Below are 27,592 nucleotides of genomic sequence, written 5' to 3' on the forward strand. Positions count from 1 at the left end.
TCGTTCCATGGCACAGACTGACCAGGTGAATCCAGGTGAAAGCTATGATCCCTTATTGATGTCACTTGTTAAATTGACTTCAATCAGTGTGGATGACGGATCACCACCTCAAGCTGAACCTCGGCAAGACGGAGCTGCTCTTCCTCCCGGGGAAGGACTGCCCGTTCCATGATCTCGCCATCACGGTTGACAACTCCCTTGTGTCCTCCTCCCAGAGTGCTAAGAGCCTTGGCGTGACCCTGGACAACACCCTGTCGTTCTCCACCAACATCAAGGCGGTGACCCGATCCTGTAGGTTCATGCTCTACAACATTCGCAGAGTACGACCCTGCCTCACACAGGAAGCGGCGCAGGTCCTAATCCAGGCACTTGTCATCTCCCGTCTGGATTATTGCAACTCGCTGTTGGCTGGGCTCCCTGCCTGTGCCATTAAACCCCTACAACTCATCCAGAACGCCGCAGCCCGTCTGGTGTTCAACCTTCCCAAGTTCTCTCACGTCACACCGCTCCTCCGCTCTCTCCACTGGCTTCCAGTCGAAGCTCGCATCCGCTACAAGACCATGGTGCTTGCCTACGGAGCTGTGAGGGGAACGGCACCTCCGTACCTTCAGGCTCTGATCAGGCCCTACACCCAAACAAGGGCACTCCGTTCATCCACCTCTGGCCTGCTCGCCTCCCTACCTCTGAGGAAGCACAGTTCCCGCTCAGCCCAGTCAAAACTGTTCGCTGCTCTGGCACCCCAATGGTGGAACAAGCTCCCTCACGACGCCAGGACAGCGGAGTCAATCACCACCTTCCGGAGACACCTGAAACCCCACCTCTTCAAGGAATACCTGGGATAGGATAAAGTAATCCTTCTAACCCCCCCCTTAAAGATTTAGATGCACTATTGTAAAGTGGTTGTTCCACTGGATATTATAGGTGAATGCACCAATTTGTAAGTCGCTCTGGATAAGAGCGTCTGCTAAATGACTAAAATGTAATGTAAATGTAGATGAAGGGAAGGTGACAGGTTAAATAAGGAGTTTTAAGCCATGAGACAATTGAGACATCGATTGTGTATATGTGCCATTCAGAGGGAGAATGGGCAAGACAAAAGATTGAAGTGCCTTTGAACGGGGTATGGTAGTAGGTGCCAGGCGCACCAGTTTGAGTGTGTCAAGAACTGCAACGCTGCTGGATTTTTCACGTTCAACTGTTTCCCGTGTGTATCAAGAATGGTCTACCACCCAAAGGATATCAAGCCAACTTGACACAACTGTGGGAAGCATTTGAGTCAACATAGGCCAGCATCCCTGTAGAAGGCTTTTGACACCTTGTAGAGTCCATGCCCGATGAATTGAGGCTGTTCTGAAGGTAAAAGGGATGCAACTCAATATTATAAAGGTGTTCCTAATTTTTTGTAAAGGCCTCCTATTGCGAAGTGGTCATTTTCGATCAGTGGTATTCAAAGTTGGGGTCGTGACCACTAGTGCGGGCGGGGGAACTGCAGTGGGGTCACCCCAAAAAAACATTAAGAATACATGTTATTTTATAGGACAATATACAAAAGTTTTAGAAGAAGATGCATTTGAAAAATAACATTTTATTGTGTATTTTGGGGAGGGGGTTCTTGAAAATGTAATGAATTGAAGGTTATTTGTTGATGTAAAAATATTAATTTACTGATTTTATGCTTGTCATTTAGATTTGGGGTGAGGTTTGATCACGAGAAACTCGTGTGGAAAGAAAATGGGGTCCCCAGAAATTCTGGTGGAAAAAAAATAATGGCGTCCCCGCTGAAAAAGTTTGAACACCACTGTTTTAGATGGTCAAGAGACTGAGTGTCTGAGTGCCAGATGGGTGTACTGAGGAACCTTGCTAGCTCCATACCCAGTGTCTGTGTTCAGTAATGAGACTGAGCAATGTATCTCTGCAGGGGGCCAGGTGGTGAACCTGATGAACCAGCGTCTGCAGACAGGCTTCACAGAGGCAGAGGTGCTGCAGATCTTCTGTGACACATGTGACGCCGTGTCTCGACTGCACCAGGGCAAGACGCCCATCATCCACAGGGACCTCAAGGTGCGGAGGAATAGAATCCTGCTCCTGTGTTTTCTCCCACCTCCTTACTCTGCTCCCACTCCCTCTGTCTCATCTCGTTCTTGGCTTAGTCTTCCTGTCATATAAATAATATTAATATATATATAGATATAGATATATTAGTGTCTTCGGGAAAGTATTCAGATCCCTTGATTTTTTTTCTACATTTTTGTTAGGTTACAGTCTTATTCTAAAATGGATTAAATTGTTTGTTTTTTTCATCAATCTACACACAATACCCAATAATGACAAAGCAAAAACAGGTTTTTAGAAATGTTTGCCAATTTATAAAAAATACAAACAGAAATATGACATTTACATAACAATTCAGACCCTTTACTCAGTACTTTGTTGAAGCAAAGTACTGAGTAAAGTATCGAGTCTTCTTGGGTATGACGCTACAAGCCTGGCACACCTGTATTTGGGGAGTTTCTCCCATTATTCTCTGCAGATCCTCTCAAGCTCTGTCAGGTTGGATGGGGAGCGTTGCTGCACAGCTATTTTCAGGTTTCTCCAGAGATGTTTGATCGGGTTCAAGTCCGGGCTCTGGCTGGACCACTCAAGGATATTCAGAGACTTGTCCTGAAGCCACTCCTGCGTTGTGTTGCCTCTGTGCTTAGGGTCGTTGTCCTGTTGGAAGGTTAACCTTCACCCCAGTCTGAGGTCCTGAGCGCTCTGGAGCAGGTTTTCGTCAAGGATCTCTCTGTACTTTGCTCCGTTCATCTTTCCCTCGATCCTTATTAGTCTCCCAGTCCCTGCCTCTGATAAACATCCCCACAGCATGATGCTGCCACCACCATGCTTCACTGTAGGGATGGTGCCAGGTTTCCTCCAGACGTGACGCTTGGCATTCAGGCCAAAGAGTTCAATCTTGGTTTCATCAGACCAGAGAATCTCGTTTGCATTTTGGCAAACTCCAAGCGTGCTGTCATGTGCCTCTTTACTGAGGAACGGCTTCCGTCTAACCACTCTACCATAAAGGCCTGATTGGTGGAGTGCTGCAGAGATGGTTGTCCTTCTGGAAGATTCTCCCATCTCCACAGAGGAGCTCTGTCAGCGTGACCATCGGGTTCTTGGTCACCTCCCTGACCAAGGCCCTTCTCCCTGGATTGCTCAGTTTGGCCGGGCGGCCAGCTCTAGGAAGAGGTGGTTCCAAACTTCTTCTGAATACTTATGTATATGTGATATTTTCTTTTTTTTTTATTTCATACATTTGCAAAAATGTCTAAAAACCAGTTTTTGCTTTCACATTATGGGGTATTGCGTGTATATTGATGAGGGGGAAAAAACAATTTAATCAATTTTAGAATAAGGCTGTATCGTAATAAAATGTGGAAAAGTTCAGGGGTCTGAATACTTTCCAAATGCACTGTATACCGTTCAGCAGACACTTTCATATTTTATCCTTCTCTGGCTTTGCTTGACTTTTCTTCTCTTTTGTATCTCTGCAGGTGGAGAACATCCTGTTACATGATAAAGGCCACTATGTGCTCTGTGACTTTGGCAGTGCTACCAATAAGTTCCAGAACCCACAGATTGAAGGAGTGCCAATAGTCGATGACGAAATAAAAAAGTTTGTGAACTTGCTTAGCTTAATATGCTGCCATTTTATTTCCTTTGAATTTAGCAATTTTTTTTTTTTTACAGCTGTAGAAGAATACAGTTCAGAGGAATATATGCCTTTTCAGCCGAGCCTCGTCAGAGGTTAGCCTTGTGTTAGTTCAATACGCATCATAGTGTTCTTTATCCTCCTTTCTGTGGCCTTGTCCTATTCTCTCTCAGGTACACCACTCTGTCATATCGTGCCCCTGAGATGGTAAACCTTTACAACAGCAAGATTATCACTACTAAAGCTGACATATGGGTGAGTGGATGTTGTATTTTAGATCTAAGCTTTAGTCATGGTATTATTGCCAGCTTCTGATTTGTTTGTGTCTTTTTTACAGTACACTTTGTAGCGTATCTGTCACAGAATGCTCATGAAACTAAATGAAAACTTCAAGCTAATATTTGGTTTAGTTAGTACAGTAGGAAGTTAGAAGAGCCATATTTGTGTGGAGAAGCCTTTTCCCTTCAGGTTTCTCGAGGCATTTGGGTGTTGGTTCTAAATGGTATGTAACTTTATTATTGTGTGTGTGTTCTCTCCAGGCGATGGGCTGTTTGCTGTATAAGCTGTGCTACTTCACTCTACCGTTCGGGGAGAGTCAGGTGGCCATCTGTGATGCCAGCTTCACCATTCCTGACAATTCCCGCTACTCCTACAACCTGCACTGCCTCATCCGTCAGTATTCCACCACTCACTGTATCTGCTATGGAAATTAGTGTAGATTCTACAACGCCATTACGTATTTTATGAGTCCTGTACTACATGTTACGTCCTTATCTAACCGTGCTTAATCTATAGGCTGTGGGTTAGTCAGTGTGTTGCTTTTCTCTCTTCTGGTGTGGTTCAGTTGGTCTCACTTTTTCTCTCATATTTCCACCTCTGCTTGTCATTCTGTTGGTGTTTGTCAGGGTACATGCTGGAGCCCGACCCTGACAAAAGGCCTGACATCTACCAGGTGTCCTACTTTGCTTTTAAATTGGCTCGTCGGGATTGCCCTGTTCAGAATGTGAAGGTTAGTCTCTCTGCTCTGTGGTCAGGGTGACCTCTGTAGGGGGGGGTGACCTTTTCTAGTCTGTATGTCTGTCTCTCTCTGCTCGGGGAATAGTCTGTGGATTGGTCTCTTAACGGGCTCTGAGCCAGACCTACCAATGTTCTGTTCAGTCCATGCTCTGAAGCTATTGGATGTGCTTGTCATCTGTTGTCATGTGGTTCCATTCCCTCCTAAATATAAATGTACAATACTTTCATCTCTAATCTACCCCCATATAGAACTCTCCAATTCCTGCTCAACTCCCTGAGCCAATCAAAGCCAGTGAGGCAGCTGCAGCGAAGAAGAGCCAGAGCCAGACACAGAGTAAGGCCAGGTAAGTCTGGATGCTGGTGTTTGTCATACAGGGGGGCTGCCTGAGTAATCTTCTGGTTTTGTGGTTATACACACCAGTATTGAGGCTAGTATCCTTATTTTTTGTCAGTTGTGTGTTCTCTGTTCTGTTTTGACATCATTCATAAGGTAATTTCGTACCATTGACAAGTTGATCACCAACTCTCACCTTTCTCCCCCAGGTTGACAGATCCTGTCCCCACCACTGAGACCTCCATCACGCCCCGGCAGAGGCCCAAAGCTGGCCATGCCCAGCCCAGCGCTGGCATCCTACCCATTCAACCGGCTGCCCTCACCCCTCGGAAACGGGCCAATCTCCCTGCCCTTCCTCTAGGTATGTACCAACCGGCCGCTCTGCCGTTGTACTGCAATTAGGCTAACATTGGTTTATTTGGAGGCATGTTAGGTACTCGATACATACACAGAAGCGACTGAGGTAGATTCTCTACCCTAGGCCGGAATTTACTTACTAATCATTTGTAGACTGCAAATTGACTGCAAGAAGCCCAAACAGATATATTTGACTAAAACATAATCATTTAAAACGTTCCTTACATCAGCATATGATCAAGTGAACCTCTATTTGTTTTACATTTTGCAGGAAGAAATCTCTTTAGATGCACCATCTTGTTTTCAAGAGTGTCCAAATGAAGAAAAAAAACAAATACTTGGTAACAAGAATAATATGGCAGCTACTGCATAATAATAATGTAAAACTTACATAAACAGCATGAAGTTATACAACTACTAGGCCTAAAACTAATAAAAACTACAGATATAACTACTTATACAACTAATAATACGAGGTACCTATAATACTGTATATTAATGCATACATATTTACAGATATCTTCACGTTGATGTTTCTATTAGTAAAAAACACTATTATGAGTGTGGAAGAAAAAATCCTGAATTCAAATCACTTGGAGCTGATTTTCCTGGTGTTTTTACACTTATGTCCAACAATGAAAAATCCTCCTCACCCTTTTTGTTTTTGCTCAGAACCCTGCTCTACCCTAATGGCAGCATGCTAAGTTGGACAACATTTCAGTAGATGGAGGACATTGAGTATTAGCCACGATAAATAAATGTCTGCGTAAGTGGGCATGTACCAGAAGAAGCTAGGTAGCTCACATCGAGCTGAACCTGAACTGACCTGAAACACACTTGTTTTCCCCCCAGTTTTGATAAATCCAAAATATTATCTTAAGGCTCAAACTGCTCAGAACATTCTGCCAAATTTGCTGGAATTATTTCTCAAATGAGATCCAAGTTATATTTAGTAAAACATGATATGGCTCTCATTAGAAACCAATGGAGAGAACACTTGGCTTGTCTGTTTAGTCTGTCTCTCAACAGTCTCATCTAATGAGGTCTTACCAGAGAGTTGCCGTGCTCTGATTATTTTTCCCGCCTCTAACCAGACTGACTGCTCTAGAGCAGAATGACGCCACTTTGTTTTTGTGCTTCTTTTCCACCAGTGAAAGACAGGACACTGGAGAGTTGTGTACTTGTGTTTGCATTTTGATGGGGAATTACCTTAACTCAATTATTTAACCACTCAGAGCCAAGCCACTCACTGCTTGTGATACCTGCCATGTCTAATTATGTTACTGCATTTCTCAACAGGGAGGTAATGCAGTTAACAAACAAAATAACACTTAACAGCCAATTCATTTCCGTATCTATTAGACCACATTACCATGGCAGCAGCATTATGCAGATGGACCATAGGCTAAGCTAATTCCCTATAAATCCTATAGGACATGAACTGTTATTGTTGCGAAAAAGAGAAAAAAAATCCCTTTCACCAATTACACTTCTTCTCAATGACAACTCTTCCATGAACCTTATGGTTTGCGGAAAGCGTATATGGCAGCCAAAAAGATGGTTGCGTTACATTGGCAAGAGCCTCCGTCTCTGCCATGGCATCAATGGGGGTGCTTTGGAAATTCCTTACATGGAACTTTCTCTGTCCCGTATGCTTGGCGCTAAAGAGACAAATGTTGAGCTGTGGACTACTGTTATTGAACAAATAAGATGACTGCTATAATATCTGCAGTAAACGGGGACCTGTGGGGATGGGTGGGTGTTTAGTCTTTTGTCCTAACTGTTGTCTTGTCTGTGTACCATTTAAATAAACAAATGTAAATACATTTTATATTTCTGTCCTTTAACGTAATGTGTGATGACATCATTTTATGTATGTGAATAGCATGAAAAATATATTTTAATTGTTTCATGGCTTGTATAGTAACCAGATTCTGTACTCCTTGCAGGAGTCAACTTAAACCTTGCCCAGCAAGCGGCAGCCCTCCAATCACAGAAGGCACAGACCACAGCTCCGCCTCAGCCAGTGACCGGCCGTTCACAGAACCCTCCTAGTCAGGCCACACTTCAGCTGGGTGGAAAGCCCCAAGCTGGTACTCAGCAGAAGCAGGTAAAGTCAGGCAGCCACCCAAGCCCACAGCCATACCACCCTGCATCCCACTGCTGGCTTGTCTCTGAAGTCAAGCAGGGCTGGGTCTGGTCAATCCCACTCTTAGCAGCGTTAGCAGAAAGTGGATGTTAACTGTTCTCAGGGATACAATGTCTCAGAATGAGTGCTTATCAAGGATCAGGTCCCCCCTGTCCATGACGCAATCTTATTTATTGTTATTTAAAAGGAAAAACTGATCTCAAATCAGCATTCCTGCTCTGAGAAGCGACCACAGATACTGAAGATTTCTAATTTGCATTGTGATAAGCTTTCTGGTGCAGAAATAACTGACATCACCAGGTGGGTGCTTCCATGTTGGTGGTGGATGACGTGAGTTTCCTCCATAGTGCTCTGAGGATCTGGAAGTTTTTTAAAGAATTACAGTACAAACCACAGAGTATATGTATGTATGTATGTATGTATGTATATATATAAATATATATATATATATTTTTTTTACACACAAATGTGTTAATATAATTGCTAAAAAAACGATTTGAATGAAAATGTTCCTCTTTACACTCTAAGGGGTCTGGAAAAATGTATTTCAAAGAAATGTAGATATTGTGTAGGATTTTGTTGCTTAGTGAATTCAGGACACTTATACCAGCTGTAAAATACCATCTGTAAGACGAGTTGCGGCTCAGGGTTGGGTTATTGTTCAGTCGCCCCTTGTATAGACCGTGTCATGGAACAGGCTTAGATAAGGAGAGAAGTCAAGTGCAGGAAACTGTTGACCAAACAGAGAAGTGAACATTAAAGAGGAAAATGGACCAAAGACGGTACCACACAATGGCTCCCCATTACATTTTCATGAGATGACATGTTTTACAGTCTCCGATTTATAACAAAGACACAAGCAATGGCGTAATGAGTCCTTAGTTTTTAGGTAGGGAAGGCAGTTCTCCGGTATTATATGTATCGTTCTGAACCCACGATAACAGCCACATGCATTCTTAGTGGCACACTGTGTTGTCTGTGTGTAAAGCAGCTTTGTCTTCGTTGTCATGGTTTGTTGACGCTGTGTGCTGTCGTCCGTCTTTGTGTGGTAGCCAGGGCAACTGCAGCAGCAGCCAATCGCGGCAGCAGGAGCAGCAGTCACCGCAGCAGGGGGAGGAGTCCCACCTGTGCAGGCCAAGACGGAGGCCCCGAGTGCCCCACTACAGGCCGTGCCTCCCTCGCTGGCCAGTCCCACCCCCCAGAAGGCCCAGGTCCCGTCTAGCCCAGCCCCACCCAAAGCCCCAGCACGTCGTAAGCAGGCCGGCCAGAGCCAGGCCCAGCAGCAGCCAACCGCTCAGCCCACTCCAGCCCAACCTCCGGCTGCACAGCAGCCTACAGCTCCGCAGCAACCAGTTCCTCTACAACCAGTTGCCCAGCAACCAGTGGCCCAGCTAGAAGTGGCCCAGCAGCCACCTGCCCAGGCCCAGTCCATCCCTGCTAAAACCAGTCAGAACACAGCTGAGACAGAGACGGTAACATACCTGCAGCCTGCAACGAGTCCTCTCCCTGAGCTGTCAGACACACTCAAAGCCTGCTTGAAAGTGACATCAGGCCATCCGTTGTTTCACCCAGCCATCCATCGTCATGGCAATGCCATCAGCCTTCATCGTTTTCCTGTCTTTTTGCTTTTGTTCATTTGAGTGTTGTTTTCTTAGTACCTTAAAACCCCCTGTGAAATCCATTGTGATCCTTGTGAACGTTTGAATTATCCTCATTTCGGTGTGATAGACTTTTGTTTTACCCTTTTGCCTGTCCATTTTTTTTCACTTTAATTTGTATTATTTTACTTTGTTCGGCTCATTTTCTTTTGTGTTGTATGTATTTGGCATTGACAGTTATTCATTAGTGTTATTGGGTTTAGTTCTTTACAATGAGTCTCCTCTTCTTCCCCCTATTTGTGTTGTTTAGATGATCTGTTTCTTCCTCTCTCTCTCTCTCTGTCACTCCAGACTTCTCTTCCTGCTCTGTCCAAGACTCCGCCCCGCTCTCCAAAGGCTGCAGAGCGCACCCCGAGTGACTTTACCCAGAATTGGGTCGGTGGGCTACCTGGAAGTGACTCCACCCAGCCACTGCAAGAGGCCACAGCAGAAGATGGCCTCAACCAGTTAATGTAAGATATGGAGAAACGACATCATCACTTGAAATATCAGCCTTAATTAAACATATTTAGTTTTGAATGTGTAACAACAAGTTGACCTGTTCCGGCCTTTGCGTGTTTTTCCAGATCTGTTGGTACAATTCCACCCAATTCTACCCAGTCCCTTCAGCAGAGTATGTGTGAACCAGCCCAGGATGGCAACTTTGCTGCCTTTGCCCCTTCCCCTGCCTCTGCCCCTGGCCCTCCCATCGGCTCCCTCAGTCAGCCTGCCTGGAACCCTTTTGGGGATGATGACTTCTCCAATCTCAGTGCGGAGCATCTGATTAACAAAGACTTGGTTGACGAACAGACTGATGGTAAGGCTGTGCGTGCGTGTGTGAAATAATGTGTTCATAATTCTAAGAGATGGGAGCTAAAAGTACATTCTTACACCTAATTTGTAATATATCCTCTGCTGTACTAGTATTTCAAACCAGATAAAGCGGCAGTATAAGTTACTTTGTCTTTTTCGCTGTTAGACGTGTCTGCAGAGGTAGAGACGGCCCCCACAGAGGACCTGATACCTGGCCTGCTAGAGGTCTCCTCCCCTGGGGAAACGGACCCCCAATCTGCTGGTGAGACCCTTCTCATCTTCATCACTCATATCTCCCTACTGTATATCTCTCAGATATTCCCATAGCTCCTTTGTTCTTCCTATAGCGATCACGTCCTCCATCCTCCATTACAAACAGCTACAGTGACATACCCATAGAAATCCTATAAAACACTGTTCTATGTCATTCTATGGCCATAAGGGAACTCTGTTGCTACCCAACTCTCCAAACAAGGTGTATGAAATGAGGAGCAAAGTGAAGAGAAAATTCAGCAGCTCTTGGAGGACAGTAGAAGTTGATAAAAGTGCTTCTATATTCCTGCAGGGTGAATGGTCCTCTCTGTGACCTCATCAATGGCCCTCTGAACGCTAAGACATTTCTATCTGAAAGCTTTCATTAAGTCTGTATGCTCAAATCCCTAGCTAGCCATTTAATGGGACGTCTTCACTGAATAACTTACCAAGAAAACACTCACTTTGCCTTGAGCGCTCCATCATCTCTACTTCTAATCAGACGGAGATGGACATGCTGTACTTTGTGTACTTTGTGTATCTCTGAAGTGTTCATTAGTGTGTTTGTTGTTTTCCCCCGCCTCGCTACTTACTGTACAAGTAGAGCAATCTGAAGACCTCCTTGGCCTGGATACAGGAGAGTCTTTGTTGACTGTTCCGGTCCCGTTCAGCGTCCTAGCACTCTCAGACACTCCAGGTAAGAAAGTGTCCTTTTCTATTGTGTAAAAGCACACTCCAAATCACTTAACTCGCGTATCAACATGACATACTGTGATGCTGGCAATCTATTGTCAACGTTAAGACCAGAATTAGGGTGCGTTTGTAAATTCAATCTGGAAATCTACTTTAAGTTCAGAGCTCTCGGGTTTGAGAGTGCCAGAGCACAGAATAGTTAATGAATTTACGAACAACATGTGTCTGTTAGGACAGGTGCCAGTAAACATTGACTAAAAACGGAATTAAATTGTTGCCAGTAACACCGTTACAAGGAATAACCCTCTAGGGGCGGCAGGTAGCCTAGTGGTTAGAGCGTTGGGCCAGTAACCGAAAGGTTGCTGGATCGAATCCCGTAGCTGACAAGGTAAAAATCTGTCTTTCTGCCCCTGAACAAGGCAGTTAACCCACTGTTCCCCGATAAGCCACCATTGTAAATAAGAATTTGTTCTTAACTGACTTGCCAAGTTAAATAAAGGTTACATTTTAAAATAATAATAATTACATGAAAACAGTCTAACCAGCTCTGCTATGGAGAGTGATCTCTCTCTGTGTCTAAAAGTAGCTAGCAATCTAGCCAATGTTCGCTAGTTAGCTTCGGTGCTTGACTGCTGTTGTGAGGTCAGAACACTCTGATCAACCCTACTCCTCGGCCAGTGTCTCCAGTGTGCGCTCTGAATGCTCTGAATTTACAAACGGCCCAGAGTTAATTTACGAAGGCACCCTTGGTATCCACACGCAATTAGTGTTCCTTAGTGGTCATGGCAACCCTGGACTGTTCCACTTAGTGGTTCTCAAAAACCTTTCAAAGCCTCTTTTCTTGATTCAGCCTAAAATAAAGCCCAAAATAATGCAGCACTTCAAATTGTAACATGTGGCATTTTGGTCTAAGGAAGCGAAAATACTGCTAGTCACGTTGCTGGCAATGATGTACAGTGCTCTCTCTCCCCCAGTTTAAGGGGCTGTAGTGGACTTGTTTTCTGTACCTTGGTCCGTGACAGTCCACTGGCTCAGCTGTAAGTACATAGTGGAGAGGCAGGTGTGGGTTGTGTTGTGAGAACCTGGTGTGCAGAGTGGTCTTTAGGAGTAACCCCAGCTAGTGGACGTAGCTACTAGCTAGCCCTCTCTGTGTGACCGTTTTTATTCATCTGGTGTGAAAGTAACATTTAGGGTTTTGTGGCTGTGTGAACAAACATCTCATTGTTTTGCTTTGAGAGTACTAATTCCAAATGCATTTTAACTGGCCTGTTGGAATGTGGTGGAAAGAAAGCTTATAAAAACATTTCTTCAACGTGAGCGGTTCCTCAGCAAATATATTCTTTGCCCTAGAAGAACCTCTTGCTCTCCTGTAGGGAGAGATTATTTCCTTTATTTAGCTCTGTTCTGTCTGTCTCCAGCTTCTTAGTCCCAATATGTCATTCTGTTATCATCTTTGTCTTATCCATCTGTAATCAATGAATTTATCCCCAACCAATTTTTTTTCAATTTTCTCATTTCTTTATCTCTTTTTTGTTTAAGCCACTGGTACGTAAAGAAAACATTTTCTACTATTTTTGTTGCATTTATTTATCAACATAGTCGACTACAAAACCCTTCAAAGCTAATGTAAAAGTCAATAGCTTAATTAAACAATTGAAAACTTTTCCAGTTTTTTTTAATGCTTCTATTGATTAAAACACTATCAATGTTGATAATGTACAGTAAATACCATGGCAGACGATCTCCATGGGGGCTCTCAATCACTACTGACTGGAATAGATTGTCATATCATTACATCTCATATCATTACATCTCATATTTGGCTATTTGGAGCTAGGGGACACTTGTGGCCACCCGTGTGGCCCAGTTGGTAGAGCATGGCACATTTTTTATTTTATTTAACCTTTATTTTACTAGGCAAGTCAGTGAAGAACAAATTCTTTTTTACAATGACGGCCTAGGAACAGTGCGTTAACTGCCTTGTTCAGGGGCAGAACGACAGATTTCTATCTTGTCAGCTCGGGGATTCGATCAAGCAACCTTTCGGTTACTGACCCAACGCCCTAACCACGAGGCTACCTGCCGCCCCAAACATGTCACGCCAGGGTTGGGGGTTTGATTCCCACGGGTGACCAGTACGAAAAAGTTTTTAAAAAGTATGCCCTCACTACTGTAAATCGCTCTGGATTAGAGCGTCTCCATATTTACATTTGAGTAATTTAGAATTAATCAGCAATGTTCCTTCGTTGGCTCCCCATGAACTGCGGTGCTACCGTTTACACTATACCAGGAAATGGCCCTTAATGGTATGCGTGGGTTGGGTGTGGTCATAGTTGTAGTAGTTGTATAGGCCTGTACGTAAGCGATAAATTATGTTCTGTACATTCTCTGCAAATAATGGGTGACGCATGCTTGGAGGATCCACGGAGTGCGTCTTTGGAGTAGATTAGTTCCAGGAAATGTACATGATTTCTGAAAATGTAAATACGATATTGTGGTCTCTACTTCCATCACATGATGTGCTGGTGCTGTGCCATCATTTGCCCTCATTGAACACCCATCCTCCCACATTCCCCATTCCCTATAGCATAGCTCCCTTTGCTTTTCTTCCTTTCTATTCATCACTTGTCCTTCACCCTCTTCTCATCTCTCTCTCTCTTTCTTCACCCCTTTTCTCCATCCTCACCTGCACTGCTCAATTCGATGGTGTTTGCTCTTCTGGCCATGACTATGTGAAATGCTGTACTCGCTCGGTGGAGTAATGCTGCCACTCTCACTTTTTCTTACTGTTCTCTCCATTTTCTCCTCCTTGCTCTTCTTTTCTCTCTGGGCCTATAGAGAAGCTTATTGAGGGACTGAAGTCCCCAGATACACACCTCCTGCTCCCTGACCTCCTGTCCATGGCTGATCCTTTTAGTGGAACTATGGAGGAGGCTGTCAATGGTAATAGTACTTTGTCTTTCAGCCTCTCCTTGAGATTTCACAACTGTACCCACTTTTACATTGCTCTCCAAAAGTCAAGGTTTTCCATTGAATGCTCCATGGCAATGTCCTCTATCTGCCCTGTGTTTATCTTATTTTGTTCTCTTGTGGGTGTCTTCTTAATCCCTCACTTTCTCCCTGTCTCCACCTCCCTTCCTTGTTCTCCGCCTCTCTCTCTCTCTCTCTCTCTCTCTCTCTCTCTCTCTCTGTGTCTCTCTCTGTGTCTCTGTCTCTCTCTCTGTCTCTCTCTCTCTGTCTGTCTCTCTCTCTCTGTCTGTGTGTACAGTAGTGGGTCCAACAGAGGAGTCTCTGGTGAGTCTGGACTTTCTGATCCCTGGTCTGGAAGCTCCTGTGTCCCAGTCTGAGACAGACTCTGCACTGCTTCCTGGTTAGTTTCTGTCTCACAGGCAAGACGACACGCAATCTAGATGTTGCCAGAATACAATGCAACAGTGGAAGATGATGATTTAGAGCCGAGGAAACAAAAAGGTTTAGGTTGACGTTTTTACTGATAATATCAGGTTTTCAGAGGATGAAATGAAGCCGTTGAGTACAATGACCACGGGTGATTGATATTTGGAGTGTTTGTCTATTATTAGCCTGGTTAGTCCAGTTGCTGACGTGTCATTCACAACCAATGTTCTGATTCAAAACTGACATGAAATAAAATGGCTAATTGAAATGGAGAAATGAAAAAGCCACTTCAACTCTGTGAAAAACAGATGACGGTGTCCTTGTACAACTATTATTCACAGGACAAGGCTGGGTTTTGAGAATTGGGACGTTTATTATGCTGTGTATTTCATGCAGGGCTCTGTAATTGCATCACCCGGGCCTTTGTTGAATGATTTGAAGATGCAAGCAAGAATACATCACATCTGTGTAGTCTTATTACTGGACAGGGCATAGTACAATGACTCACTTACTGTTGGATACTTTGACGTGTAGTGCCTCTATTACCATACATTCTATAGCATGACATTTAAAAGCCCAATGTAGCCGTTTTTATATCAATAGCAAATAATTTCTGGGTAACAATTAACTCACTAATAGATTTCCATTAAAATGGGCGGAAATAGCTTTTTTTGCCCCCAAAAATCTCAAGCAAGAATTTTGCTAGGACTGTCTGGGAATGGTGTGGGTGGGGAAGGGAAAACTGAAAACTAGCTGTTATTGGCAGAGAGGTTTAGAACGTTCTTTGTTATCGGTCTATTAACCAATTTATCACATGGTGACATCACCATGGAAAGCCAAAATTCCCGCCCATGCAAACCTGCTGGTTAGAAGGTCCTGTGTAGATTGTATTTTCAACAAGCAACCCTCCGGAATAACACTGATCACATTTGCTCACACTTTTTTTTACAGTGTTAGTTTCATCAGCTGTTGTACAATAGGATACAAAACACAGGGAAACCAGAATTTTGACTGCACTGAGCCTTTATGTTCTACTAGGAACATGTGGAGTATTTTTCATACTTTGTCCTTGGTGCTTTAAAATGTTTTACTATACATTATACAGTGATTCATTTATACTGAACTAACAATTCCTATTACCTCGCCTAACTCTCGCCTCCTCTGCCCTCCCTCCCTCCCCCAGACCCCCTGCTTGGGGAAGACACTCTGCTGGGCTGCTCTCTCATCTCTCCCCCCTCTGGAGCCTCCTCTCTCTCCTCTGCTCCCGCTACCACTGGCACTGGGTCTGTTCTGGATGAGTTTGACCTGGTATCTGCGGGTTGCACCCAGCTGCTGGCAGGTAAGGCACACCCACAAGCCCGAACTGTATCACTTAGGCCTACAATTGGAGAGGCGAGAGTGCTTCCGTTTAAACTTGATGTGTCCCGTAGGAACAACTGATTAGGTTATCCCTGTTAAGAGTTTAGCGCTAGTCACAACTACGCTAGCAGGCTCTACTGACTTGCATTCTAACTCTAAACCTCTGTAGCTGTGCTGCACACCCGCCTCCTATTCCTCCTTTATCTCTCTCTATTTCGGCCATTTCTTATTCCTCTCCCTTCCTCCTTTCTCTGGCTTCCTCCTCTGCAGACTCCTCTGATCTCCTGATCTCAGGCTTTGAGCCTGCGCCAAGTGCAGAGACGAGCAATGAGGATGAGTTTGACCCCATCCCTGTCATGGGCTCCAAAAACTCCTCTCAAGGTAAGGACAGGGTGGTGTTCAAGGCAGCCTTCATGCAGGGCCAGGAGGAAGGGCAGAGAGTGGGTTTGTGGGCCTTGTCCCACACTCTGAGATGATGTCCTACTGTTCCTCAGCCATGGTCAGATGAATTCTGGGATTGATTCCAGTCAGTGTCCTCAGTAGTGTAATTGAACCCTGCTCCTCTTCCCCTCTTAGATGAATCTGAGTAGCCATTCTCCCTGTGTGTAGTTATTCCTTCTAACGACGCTCATAGATTGTATGTGGAGAGCAATTCCGCTTACTTCCTGTCTTTCTCTGTCTTCTGTAACTGCATCTTCTCTTCCTCTTTTCCCTGGCTTCTCTGTCTGTTCTTTATTCCCTCCCCTGCTTTCTCCCCCTGTCCTTCCTCCCCCCTGCTTCGCCCTGGCCCACCCCCCTGCCCCCCTCGTCTCTGTCCGGCCAGTTTCAGGAGGCCACTCTCGCAGTAACAGTGGCAGCTCTGAGTCCAGCCTGCCCAGCCTGGCCCGCTCCCTGCTCATGGTGGACCAGCTCATCGACCTGTAGAGGGCGCTGGGGAGCCGGGACACTAAATAGAGAGTGGGGGGGGGGGGTGGAGGGATGAGGTAGAAGTAGTGACGCTCGAGAGGAGAGTAGACCCCACCATTAATCGTTACACCCCCGTTCCACTATTCGTTCCCGTGACTAACGCTTGTTCCATGTAAACTCCACCTGTGATTCCAAACACACTGGGCCATTGTCCTGTTCGTGTTTGTCCCATCATGCCTCTGGTATTGATTCCCATCATGCCTCTGGTATTGATTCCCATCATGCCTCTGGTATTGATTCCCATCATGCCCACCATTTTTCTTCTTCTGCCCTCTCATTTCATGCTTTCACAGCATTTATATTCTCTTGCCCTTCTGGGGTCATCATGGCAAACAAGGTCACGGCATGCTGCTTCTACCTGTTGCGTTCATGACACACTAACTTCATCCAAGAGTTGTTCTTTCTGTAGAATGTTTCGCCATGTTTCATTCCTGTCTCTGGTATGTCTAGGAACAGTGTCCAGTCATACGGCATTGTGTCCTATAAGAAACCAGAGAACTCCACTCTTGTAGTTGTTGCCTAGTTGTTATGGTGCACAAGTAGATGTTGTCTCCATTCTCCACTGTTATATTTCACTTGGATTATTATTTGTTTGCGCACATTTGGTAACACCAATATCACACCATTGATTTATTGTATATTGTAGACAAAAAAAATATTTCAAGGGTATATCTGCCAATTTAATGATCTACCTTTCAGTGGCGTGTTGTCAGGGCTTGCGTTTTAGCCCTTAGCATGAGGTATCATAGCCTGCAGGTGGGATGGATGGGATGTCAGATCTAAAATTACTTGAACAGTCCACCAGCTGTTCCAGAGGTTGAGCCTTCCTTATCTGTGGAAATTAGCGAATAAGTTCTTCAAAAAGCGAATGCGTTCGCACCAACATAAGGCTTTAAGCCTACAATAACAGAAATGTGGAGCTAACATTCCCAAAAGAAGAAGCTAAGATGTGAAAACACGAGCTTGGCTAGGGATTCGGCTGCACGTCGACACCGTTGATGCTTTTCCAAAGCATTTATTTGCTCGTTTTTCTTTTCTTGACCTCTTTAGTCTGACTACAATGTATACAGACAGTCCATATCACCCCTTTCATTTCAGGCTGTATGTGCCCACGCAATCATTCCCTTCAAACGTGCATTCCCACAAAACGTCCATTCCTACTTGTACATAGGTCCTATATCATAGTCATTTATCGGCCCTACATACTGTAAATGTATGTTTACCTGCAATACCCACGGACTCTGATCCAGTGGTCTTTACGTTTTGGTTCCTCAAAAAGTAATTGGTCAAGTGTGCTCTGTTCCTCATCTGTCATCATAGCGTTACATTGTGAAAAAAAATATATATAGAAAAGTTAATTTCATATGTAACTAATATTAAATGTGAGTATGAATAGTGTTAGAGAATGAATGTATGAACTGAATATTAGTCTATAAATAAAAATGGATAATATATAAATATAATTCTTAAGATGACTATTATAGAAGAAATACATGATATGTTTTTCCTGTTTGTGCAGCTGTGTTTGAGAATGTGTTTCTCGCCATATTTGTCCCCGGATTACTATTGTGACATTAGCAAAAACATACAGTTATGACAATCTTAGCTTTGATCTGTTGAGGGTTGGGTAGGATTTCTCCAAGTAGCATCTGTTTACTTGCCTCCACCTAAGGAGGATTGTATTATAAACAAACTAGTTTGTTGTGCAATGGGACCACTACACAGGGAACTTTACCATGTCTTATACTGTACCATACTTACTCACGCTGTACGAAGGCAGAGCTACAGTCTTCACTGAAATAGTGCTGCGACTCCATGCTTTCTCCGCACAGATTTTACATGATCAAAAAGATGCATATCGAAGCATGACCGTGTTGTTGAATGTTCTGGTTTGTTGGTAGTGTTGTCATTGGTGTGCGTGTGGGTGTATGTGTGGACATACAGTAATGGAACTCCTAGCCAGTCTGAGTTGTTGGATGTGATGCGGTTGTGTTGTGTTGTTTGAACTCGCTGCAAAAACAGTGACATCGACAGTGGTGTTGGTGTTCGTCATATTGAAAAGCACAGGCCATCTTGAATTGCGCTGAGTCACTCTGTTGCCTATAGAGGAAGCAAGCCACTGTATCTGAGAGTAGAGCATCTGTGTCTTTTTGAGTGGACCACTGGAGCCAGTGATCTGATTTGAATATGGTGAACGGAACGAAATAATGGCTCGTCATATCATGTTGTCACAACTGTAAAGTGTGTAAGAAGTGGTTGTGTATCAGACAGAGGGGCAAGCACTACACAGGACTCCACGACCACCACATACACACCCTGATAGGACTGCTCGCTATGCTGTTGGGCATTTTAAGGAATTACAGATAATTGCTCTACTGCAGTATTCGAAAACAAGGCATGCCAAGCGACAACACTTATTGACAGTATTCTGAAATCCAATGTTGTGTCCCATCTATCTCAGGCTTTTGTAGACATGTGCAACCAATGGAAGGCTGAAGTTCACATCTTAGCCCCCCTCCTCACACCATCTGCAGATAGATAGATAGATACTCATGTGGCTATTGACCTATGCAATCCTTGCTTCTTCCTGTAGACACCACTGTGCTGTTGTAAAGGTCTTGCCCTCCAGGTAGTTACATTTGTTGTTGTAAAAAACAGAGAACCTTCATGTTACCCTGTTGTTTTTGCAAAAAGTGAAAAAAGCTGTTGTTCTGGATTCCTGTCCGTTTCTATGACACCCAATCCTGCGTCAGAGCTGTGATTTTCTGTGTGCACAAATCTATTTTTGTGAGATAATTAAAGAATTACAAAGAAAGGGATGTCGAATAAACATATTCATGTGAATGTACTGTTGTGTGGAGTATTGATTGAGTGACTGAGGGGGGGGGTTTGTTGAGAATTTGACGCCCTCAGTGGCAGTCAAGTGGTTAACGTAACGGATTGGCAGAAAGATTGCTTCAGAGGGAGAGGGGCGACACATTTTAACCAGCTGTAATCTTTAAAAAAACGCTTCTACTGAAGAACATTCAATTCAAGCATGTACTGCAAATGAATCACTAGTTATTTTTTAGCTTATAGCTTATTTACACATGCACAGATGTTCAATTACTCATGTTTGGGAGATGACATTCAGAGTGGAATTCATAGTTTCTTGAGAAAATATGCTGAAAGATATTCCTAATCCTTGCTTTGAATACATTCACACACTTAGAATTTTGATAGGGATAACTTGTATACAAAAACTCACACACATACGTATTCCCATGGTGGCCCTCATGTCATATTAACTCTTTTAAATTGTGGTTAACCCCATTAACCCTCCCCTTCTGGAACTGCAAGCTAACACTGCTCTCTGTCTGCTCCCTGTCTGCACAGGTAAGACTGCCTCTGTGGAAATGCATGCATGCCTGCTTGCCCATCTGTTTCTTCCTTACTGTGGACCAATGGGTTTTCTTTTATATCCTACTATTAAAGAGAGGCACAATCAATATAACTATTATCATGGAAAATTGCATACAGAACCTACATACCCTTTGGATGATTTAATTATTTTCCTTCCGTCTGTTTTCATTTTGTTCCTTTGCAAAACATGTTTTGATCAAATGTCACTGAGTTCAATGTGATTTTTTTTTTCATCCTGTTTCTGATTTTTATCTGATTCTATAACTCTTGTTTATCATGTCTTGTTTTTTTATTCGTTTTCATTCCATATAAATACATTTCAAGTAGGTTTTGTTGTAAATATCATACTCTAGCCCAGGGTTGTTAAACTTCTTATGGCTCAAATCCCGTTAACGGGATCGATTTGACAACATCCGGGGAAATGGCAGAGCGCCAAACTTTCATACATTCACAAGTGCAATACACCAAATTAAAGCTGAACTTCTTGTGAATCTAGCCACAGTGTCAGATTTCAAAAAGGCTTTACGGCGAAAGCAAACAATGCTATTATGTGAGGACAGCACCCCATCAAACAACACAGACAATCATATTTCATCCCGCCAGGCGCGACACAAAACTCAGAAATAACTATATAATTCATGCCATACCTTTGACGAGCTTCTTCTGTTGGCACTCCAATATGTCCCATAAACATCACAAATGGTCCTTTTGTTCGATTAATTCCGTCGTTATATCTCCAAAATGTCAATTTATTTGGCGCGTTTGATCCAGATAAACACCGGTTCCAACTTGCGCAACATGACTACAAAATATCTCAAGTTACCTGTAATCATTTCAAACAACTTTCCTAATACAACTTTAGGTATTTTTTTACGTAAATAATCGATAAAATTTAAGACGGGATAAACTGCGTTCAATACCGGATGAAAACAAAGTGGAGAGTGCTTTTCAGGTCACGCGCCTCTATCAAACAGTACACTTCCCTCGAGCCTCGTTCTGAACAGCAATACTTCTTCATTACACAAAGGAAAAACATCAACCAATTTCTAAAGACTGTTGACATCCAGTGGAAGCGATAGGAACTGCAAGCAACTGCTTTAGAATTATGGATTCTCAATGAAAATTCATTGAAAAGAGTGACCTAAAAAAAATGAAAAAATCCTGGATGGTTTGTCCTCGGAGTTTCGCCTGCCAAATAAGTTCTGTTATACTCACAGACATCATTCAAACAGTTTTAGAAACCTTAGAGTTTTTTTATCCAAATCTACCAATTATATGCATATCCTATCTTCTGGGCCTCAGTAGCAGGCAGTATACTTTGGGCACACTTTTCATCCGGACGTGAAAATAGCGCCCTCAAGCCATAAGAAGTTAAACTCATTTTGCCCCAGGGGCTGCATTCAGTCTTCAATGAGGTCTGGAGGGCCGCACTGAAAATGTGTTATATTTTCTTGCTGTCAAAATTTGCAGAAAATAGTCATCTCTTCATATTTTTTTATTTTTATTTTCTATGATTCCTGACTGTCAAGCTTTCATGTTGGTGATTATTAGTGAGGTGGACACAGCTAAGTCACACTCCTTGACTTTTTCCATATTTTGTCTTACAAAGTGGGATTAAAATGGATTTGTAATCAATCTACACACAATCTGTATTGTCAAAGTGGAAGAATATTTTGGTTTGATCATTGCTAGACAGCCATTTTCAAGGCAAAACTGTAATTGTTCCTAAGTGGCATAGTGTTATCTTGGGAAGCAACTCAAGTGTATATTTGGCCTCATGTTCTAGTCTTGCTGAAAGGTACATTTTTTTTTGAAACTGTTATTTCACCTGATAAATTGACTGAGAACACATTCTAATTTACAGTAACAGCCTGGAGAATAGTTACAGGGGATGATTAGGTGGCCAAGATGGTATGAAGGCCAGATTAGGAATTTAGCCAGGACACCAGAGTTAACGATAAGTGCCATGGGATAAGTGCCATGGGATCTTTTGTGACCACAGAGAGTCAGGACACCTGTTTTAATGTCCCAGCCAAAAGACAGCACCCTACACAGGGCAACGTCCCCAATCACTGCCCTGGGGCATTGGGATATTTCTTTAGACCAGAGGAAAGGGTGCCTCCTACTGGCCCTCCAACACCACTTCCAGCAGCATCTGGTCTCCCATCCAGGGACTGACCAGGACCAACCCTGCTAAGCTTCAGAAGCAGCAGGCAGTGTGATGCAGGTTGGTATGCTCCTGTGTCTGTTGGAAAGCAGAGTGAAACAAGTTTTGCCTGTGCTTAGCTCTATTACGTTTTTGTCCTAAAAGAAAACCACCCTAGTCCTTTCCGATGACAAGCATACCCATAACATGATGCAGCCACCACCATGCTTGAAAATATGAGTGTTATTCAGTGATGTGTTGGATTTGCCCCAAATATAATGCTTTGTATTCAGGGGGAAAAAACGATTTCTTTGCCACATTTTTTGCAGTATTACTTTAGTGCCAAACAGGATGCATGTTTTGGAATATTTTTTCTTCTGTACAGGCTTCCTTATATCATTCTGTCATTTAGGTTAGTATTGTGGAGTAACTACAATGTTGTTGATCCATCCTTAGTTTACTCCTTTCACAACCATTAAACGCTGCTAAACTCTGTCACTGTTATAAAATCACCGTTGGCCACATAGTGAAATCCCTGAGTAATTTCCTTCCTCTCCGGCAACTGAGTTAGGAAGGACGCCTGTATCTTTGTAGTGACTGGGTGTATTGATACACCATCCAAAGTGTAAGTAATAACTTCCATACTCCAATGGATATTCAGTATCTTCTTTAATTTTACCCATCTATCAATAGGTGCCCTTCTTTGCGAGGCATTGGAAAACCTCCCTGGTCTTTGTTGTTGAATCTGTGCTTGAAGTTCACTACTCAACTGAGGGACCTTACAGTTAACTGTATGTGTGGGGTACAGAGATTCAAAGATCATGTTAAACACTATTATTGCACAACATCTTTACTCCTGAATGTATTTAGGCTTGCTATAACAAAGGTGTTGAATACTTATTGACTCAAGACAATGTGTGTAGATCAGTGACACAAAATCAAAATGTAATCCATTTAAAATTCAGGTTGTAACACAACAAAATGTGGAAAAAGTCAAGTGGTGTGAATACTTTCTGAAGGCACTGTATGTCCATTATCAAATTGACACTGTTTCGATTTGGTTTTACACATTTTAATAAAGTATTACTGAGTTCATTCCCCGCTGTTTTAATTCTAAATATCAATATCTTATCTGTTAGAGCTTGCTAGCTCTCAGAAAAGGATTGCCCTACTCCCCTGTTCTCACACTACTTTTCCGAGGGGCAATGGCAGCTTCAGATTGCTCTCCTGTCTGGTCTTGTTTGACTTACCATTCAGAAATTCAATTGACACATTTTGATTTTCAGTGCCGATTACAGAAGTAACTAGTGTATGTGAATGGTATGTCAAATCATGTTTAGATTGTATATCATTTTCTGTCACATTCTGTGCACACCATAACAAAACTAGTCATTACAGTGTGTAATGAACTTGCATGTTAGTTGACTATTCTGGTTTAAACGGCCTGTCAGTCTGACTGTTGTCCTCTGTACCCTACAGACCTGCAGAGGGAACCTAGCAGCTGTGAGACACTACCAGGTTCCTCCAGGACTGACAGCTCTGGACCAGCTGTTGAAGAGGAGCACAGACAGAGACTTACCTTTGCCCACAGCAGCATCATTCCACCCTCACTGTATCCAGATGAGACAAACTCCCACCTGTTGCCTTCTAAGTCCTCTGACCAGCCAATCAAGCCTGGCCAGAAACAGTCCCAGTGTCTCTCACCTCCTACACAGCAGCACCCAGTCCCCTCCCCTGATATATTCCTGCAGGCCCCTTTCAGGATTGCAGGGAAAGAAGGGAGGGATGTGTTTACCAACTCCCCTTTCTCTCTGGCCCACAAGCCTGCTCTGCCATCCGATCCTTTCCTCCAGGCCCCCTTTGGGAAGAGGAATGAGATAGCTGGGGCTGCTGTCACTGTCTCCCACCCTCCACAGCCCAACAATCAGCCCCTCAGCCAGGTCCAGCCAAACACCCACCATCCACATAGTATTTTACATCCCAGTGTCCAGGGGAAGGCCCTGTTCACACCTGTTACTGCCCCTAGGCCCATCATCCAGCAGGCCCAGCCCAGGTACTCCCGGTGCTCAGAGGTCCCCCTGCCCCAGCAGCCTGTCGCAGCCCACCGCGTGGTCTCCAGTGTGGGGCAGCAGGCTGCTGTGGGCTCGGTGGCTGTGGGCCCCCTGCACTCCTGGACCATTGGAGGCAGAGCTATAGTGGATCCATTCCTCAGGGCCCCCTTCCACCCCAGATGCCAACAGGGAAAGCCTTGATATCTGGACCCCCCTCCCCAAATTCAAAATCTGGCCCCACACCAAATGCCAAAGCTGGCCTCCATCTAGTGCCTACACGTAGGGAGGGAGGTTATCAGCAGAAGTCTGTCCCAGGCCAGCCCTGCTCTTTCCCCCTTGTGGAGGGTATAACCCAGTCCCAGCAGCCCACTTGTAAGTGTGCAATCTAGATTACTCTGGCTCCCTCTGTTGAGGATGTAATACGTAGACTGACTGTTTTTCTGTGCAATTGCAGTATTAATCATGACTCGCTCCATCTTGCCCATATTCAACTTGTTTTTTCACACGCTCGTTCTACCTCAGCTTTCTGATTCGCCTTCAGATGAAACACTCTGGTAGATTGCGGCACTTCATTTGCATTTCATGAGGATTTCCAGGACACATCAAACTGCTAAAACTATATTGAAAATAAAGATTGTCCAGGATCGTTTCACTTTAAAAGTACTAATGGCAATCTACATTTTCTGAATTTGAGAAATCTCCCGTGTAAAAGAAAAAGAAGAACAAAGGATATTGTTTTATTTGTTAGTGGTTTGTGTTTGTATACTTACTGTATATAATTTTTTTTACATTGTTTTCAACACCATGTTAATAATATACTAATGTTGTGTAAATGACATTGGGTTTATATGGTTCGACTTGATATATTATGGTAGTACTAAATTACATCAGTTGAGTATTTGCCTGATGAGCTGGTGACATTTGACCTCCATGTCAAACGTGTATATTCTCCTTCTATTAATCCATACTTTTTAACCGTTGTTTTACGCAGTTTCCTTCTTCACAGGTCAACATAGGTCTTTAAATGTTTTATAAAAAGACCTGTTGTCAACAGCAAGAGGAAAGGCTTATCGTGAAGGATACTTAGCTTTGGTCCATAACCATAGCAGGAGTCTCTATGCTGTATTTGAATGTCTTGGTAAGTTACTATGGATCAAAATGCACTCTAACATACAGTAATGTTATATGGAGCCCAACAGACAGCAGCTTGACACTGAGTATTCCAAACATTAGGAACACCTTCCTAATATTGAGTTGCACCCCCTCCCCCTTGTCCTCAGAACAGCCTCAATTCGCATTGACTCTACAAGATGTTGAAAGTGTTCCACAGGGATGCTGGCCAATGTTCTGTCTAAGCTGCGCTCGGGCACGCAGCTCCCTGGGACTGCTACAATAAATATCAGCGTGCGCAGAGAAGCACGAGATTGAACTTTCTAGTTTTCAACTTTCTAGTTTTCTCTGTTAACACTATCACCGTTTCCCTTTACTGTGGGAATTGTGATCGAATCAACGCAATATTAGCAACTTTCAATGCAACATCCCGAAACAAAACAATCTATGCAAGACATAGTATGCAAAACTAACTTTACAAGAGATTTTGTTTGTCGGCAGAACACATCAGAGCAGGATTCTATTACATTGACAGGCACGCCTCGGGCACATACTCTACACAGACCGGTGCAGCATAACCAATCAGAGCTGCAGTAGGCCTATATGCAAATAGACAATTGCCATTTCTGGATCTGTGCCATTCCTTTGAACTGGACTGTGTTTACAGCATCAGCCGTCATGGGTAGATGCACTTGTTTTGAGATCAAAGTGAGAGCTGCATGTAGCCACGTGTGCACATTTGTTCATATCCTTTGCTAGTTCGTGAGTTATTAGCCCAGTTATAGATAATTTGTAGTCAGCAGCGGGGGAGTGATTGTTCCCTACAAGAGTCAGGTAAAGAGCTTTTTTTTGTCTTAAAGGGGCAGTGTTGTATTTTGAAACAGGCTTGAATAAACTAAGTAGCCAATAGGCAGAGGGTAGCATAATTTGTCTGATTCTTTGTAATAATGGTATGGGAATAATGATGAATTTTCTAAAGTGGTTTCTTGCATCAAACAACACAACATTTTCAGTCACCTCCTTGTCTCGAGGACAAGTGTATAGCTCCACCCGGCACAGCCAGAAGAGGACTGGCCACTCCTCAGAGCTTGGTTCCTCTCTAGATTTCTTCCTAAGTTCCTACCTTTTTCTAGGGAGTTTTTCCTAGCCACTGTGCTTCTACATCTGCATTGCTTGCTGTTTGGGGTTTTAGGCTGGGTTTCTGTATAGCACTTTGTGACATCAGTTGATGTAAAAAGGGCTTTATAAATACATTTGATTGATTGTATAAACAGGTCAATGTCAAGCCCTGCATGTTTTTTTTCTTCACAAGTCTCATGGAATGTAGGCCTACATTGAACACCACACATTGGCTGCTACTATAGGCTGAATGGTAGAATGTTATGGGATGCATTTTCCCCATTGTTTTTGATGGTAGGCCACTCTTGTAGGACTACATTATGATCAAATAGCCACTTTACCACAGTTAAAACTAACTTAAAGTGGGTACAGCGTCAGTGTTCACAGTAAACGCGTGCCGGAAGTTGCACCGAATTTGCACGTTGAAGTTTGCACTCAGCAGAAATGTGCTCAATGATGAAACATTTTTGAGGGAACATTGATGCTGGCCCAAGTTGACTCCAATGCTTCCCACAGTTGTCAAGTTGGCTGGATGTCCTTTGGGTGGTGGACAATTGTTGATACATATGGGAAACTGTTGTGTGAAAAGTTCAGCAGCATTGCAGTTCTTGACACAAACCGGTGCACCTGGAACCTACTATCATACCCCGTTCAAAGGCACTTAAAAAAAATGTCTTGCCCATTCACCCTTACACACAATCCAGGTCACAATTGTCTCAAGGCTTTAAAAAACCTTCTTTAACCTGTCTCCTCCCCTTCATCTACATTGATTGAAGTGGATTTAATAAGTGATGTCAATAAGGGATCATAGCTTTCACCTGGAATCCCCTGGTCAGCCTGTGTCATGGAAAGAGCAGTTCCTAATGTTTTGTACACTCAGTGTATATTGTACACCTATTTCCCTTTAATGCATAATAACCTACTTACAGCAATGATTCTCAAACCTTTTCATCCTACAGACCATAGGAAATGTGTCTCTATGTACCACCCAAAGGCAAAACATGTAATAATATGCCACATAATATTGATGATGTAAATGAAAGACTTCCTTGTTGTGCCTTACATTGCACTTCAGATTAGGAACCTCTCTATCATTTTCCAAA

General features: G+C 43.5%; 1 protein-coding gene across 14 annotated transcripts in view; it reads left to right on the plus strand.

The window, feature by feature from the left end:
• LOC106564698 (AP2-associated protein kinase 1) overlaps window positions 1-26,290 on the plus strand; it is a 32,300-nt gene extending 6,010 nt beyond the window's left edge. Inside the window, exons 4-21 of one of the 14 annotated variants that reach the window (XM_014130964.2) lie at window positions 1,919-2,061; window positions 3,531-3,652; window positions 3,862-3,943; window positions 4,228-4,360; window positions 4,594-4,697; window positions 4,955-5,049; window positions 5,249-5,400; window positions 7,346-7,506; window positions 8,598-9,017; window positions 9,495-9,655; window positions 9,770-9,999; window positions 10,162-10,257; window positions 10,849-10,944; window positions 13,779-13,883; window positions 14,209-14,310; window positions 15,520-15,675; window positions 15,966-16,076; window positions 23,689-26,290. In XM_014130964.2, coding sequence (XP_013986439.2) covers window positions 1,919-2,061; window positions 3,531-3,652; window positions 3,862-3,943; window positions 4,228-4,360; window positions 4,594-4,697; window positions 4,955-5,049; window positions 5,249-5,400; window positions 7,346-7,506; window positions 8,598-9,017; window positions 9,495-9,655; window positions 9,770-9,999; window positions 10,162-10,257; window positions 10,849-10,944; window positions 13,779-13,883; window positions 14,209-14,310; window positions 15,520-15,675; window positions 15,966-16,076; window positions 23,689-24,461 — 3,242 coding nt within the window. In that variant the 3' untranslated portion in view covers window positions 24,462-26,290. Of the gene's footprint in view, window positions 1-1,918; window positions 2,062-3,530; window positions 3,653-3,861; window positions 3,944-4,227; window positions 4,361-4,593; window positions 4,698-4,954; window positions 5,050-5,248; window positions 5,401-7,345; window positions 7,507-8,597; window positions 9,018-9,494; window positions 9,656-9,769; window positions 10,000-10,161; window positions 10,258-10,848; window positions 10,945-13,778; window positions 13,884-14,208; window positions 14,311-15,519; window positions 15,676-15,965; window positions 16,077-16,518; window positions 19,510-23,688 lie in introns of those variants that run through there. The other 13 variants (XM_014130983.2, XM_014130972.2, XM_014131045.2 and 10 more) reach the window with 13 other exon arrangements.
• The last annotated feature ends 1,302 nt before the right edge of the window (window positions 26,291-27,592 follow it).

The sequence above is a fragment of the Salmo salar genome, chromosome ssa01 (assembly GCF_905237065.1).
Source record: "Salmo salar chromosome ssa01, Ssal_v3.1, whole genome shotgun sequence".
NCBI classification, from domain to species: domain Eukaryota; kingdom Metazoa; phylum Chordata; class Actinopteri; order Salmoniformes; family Salmonidae; genus Salmo; species Salmo salar.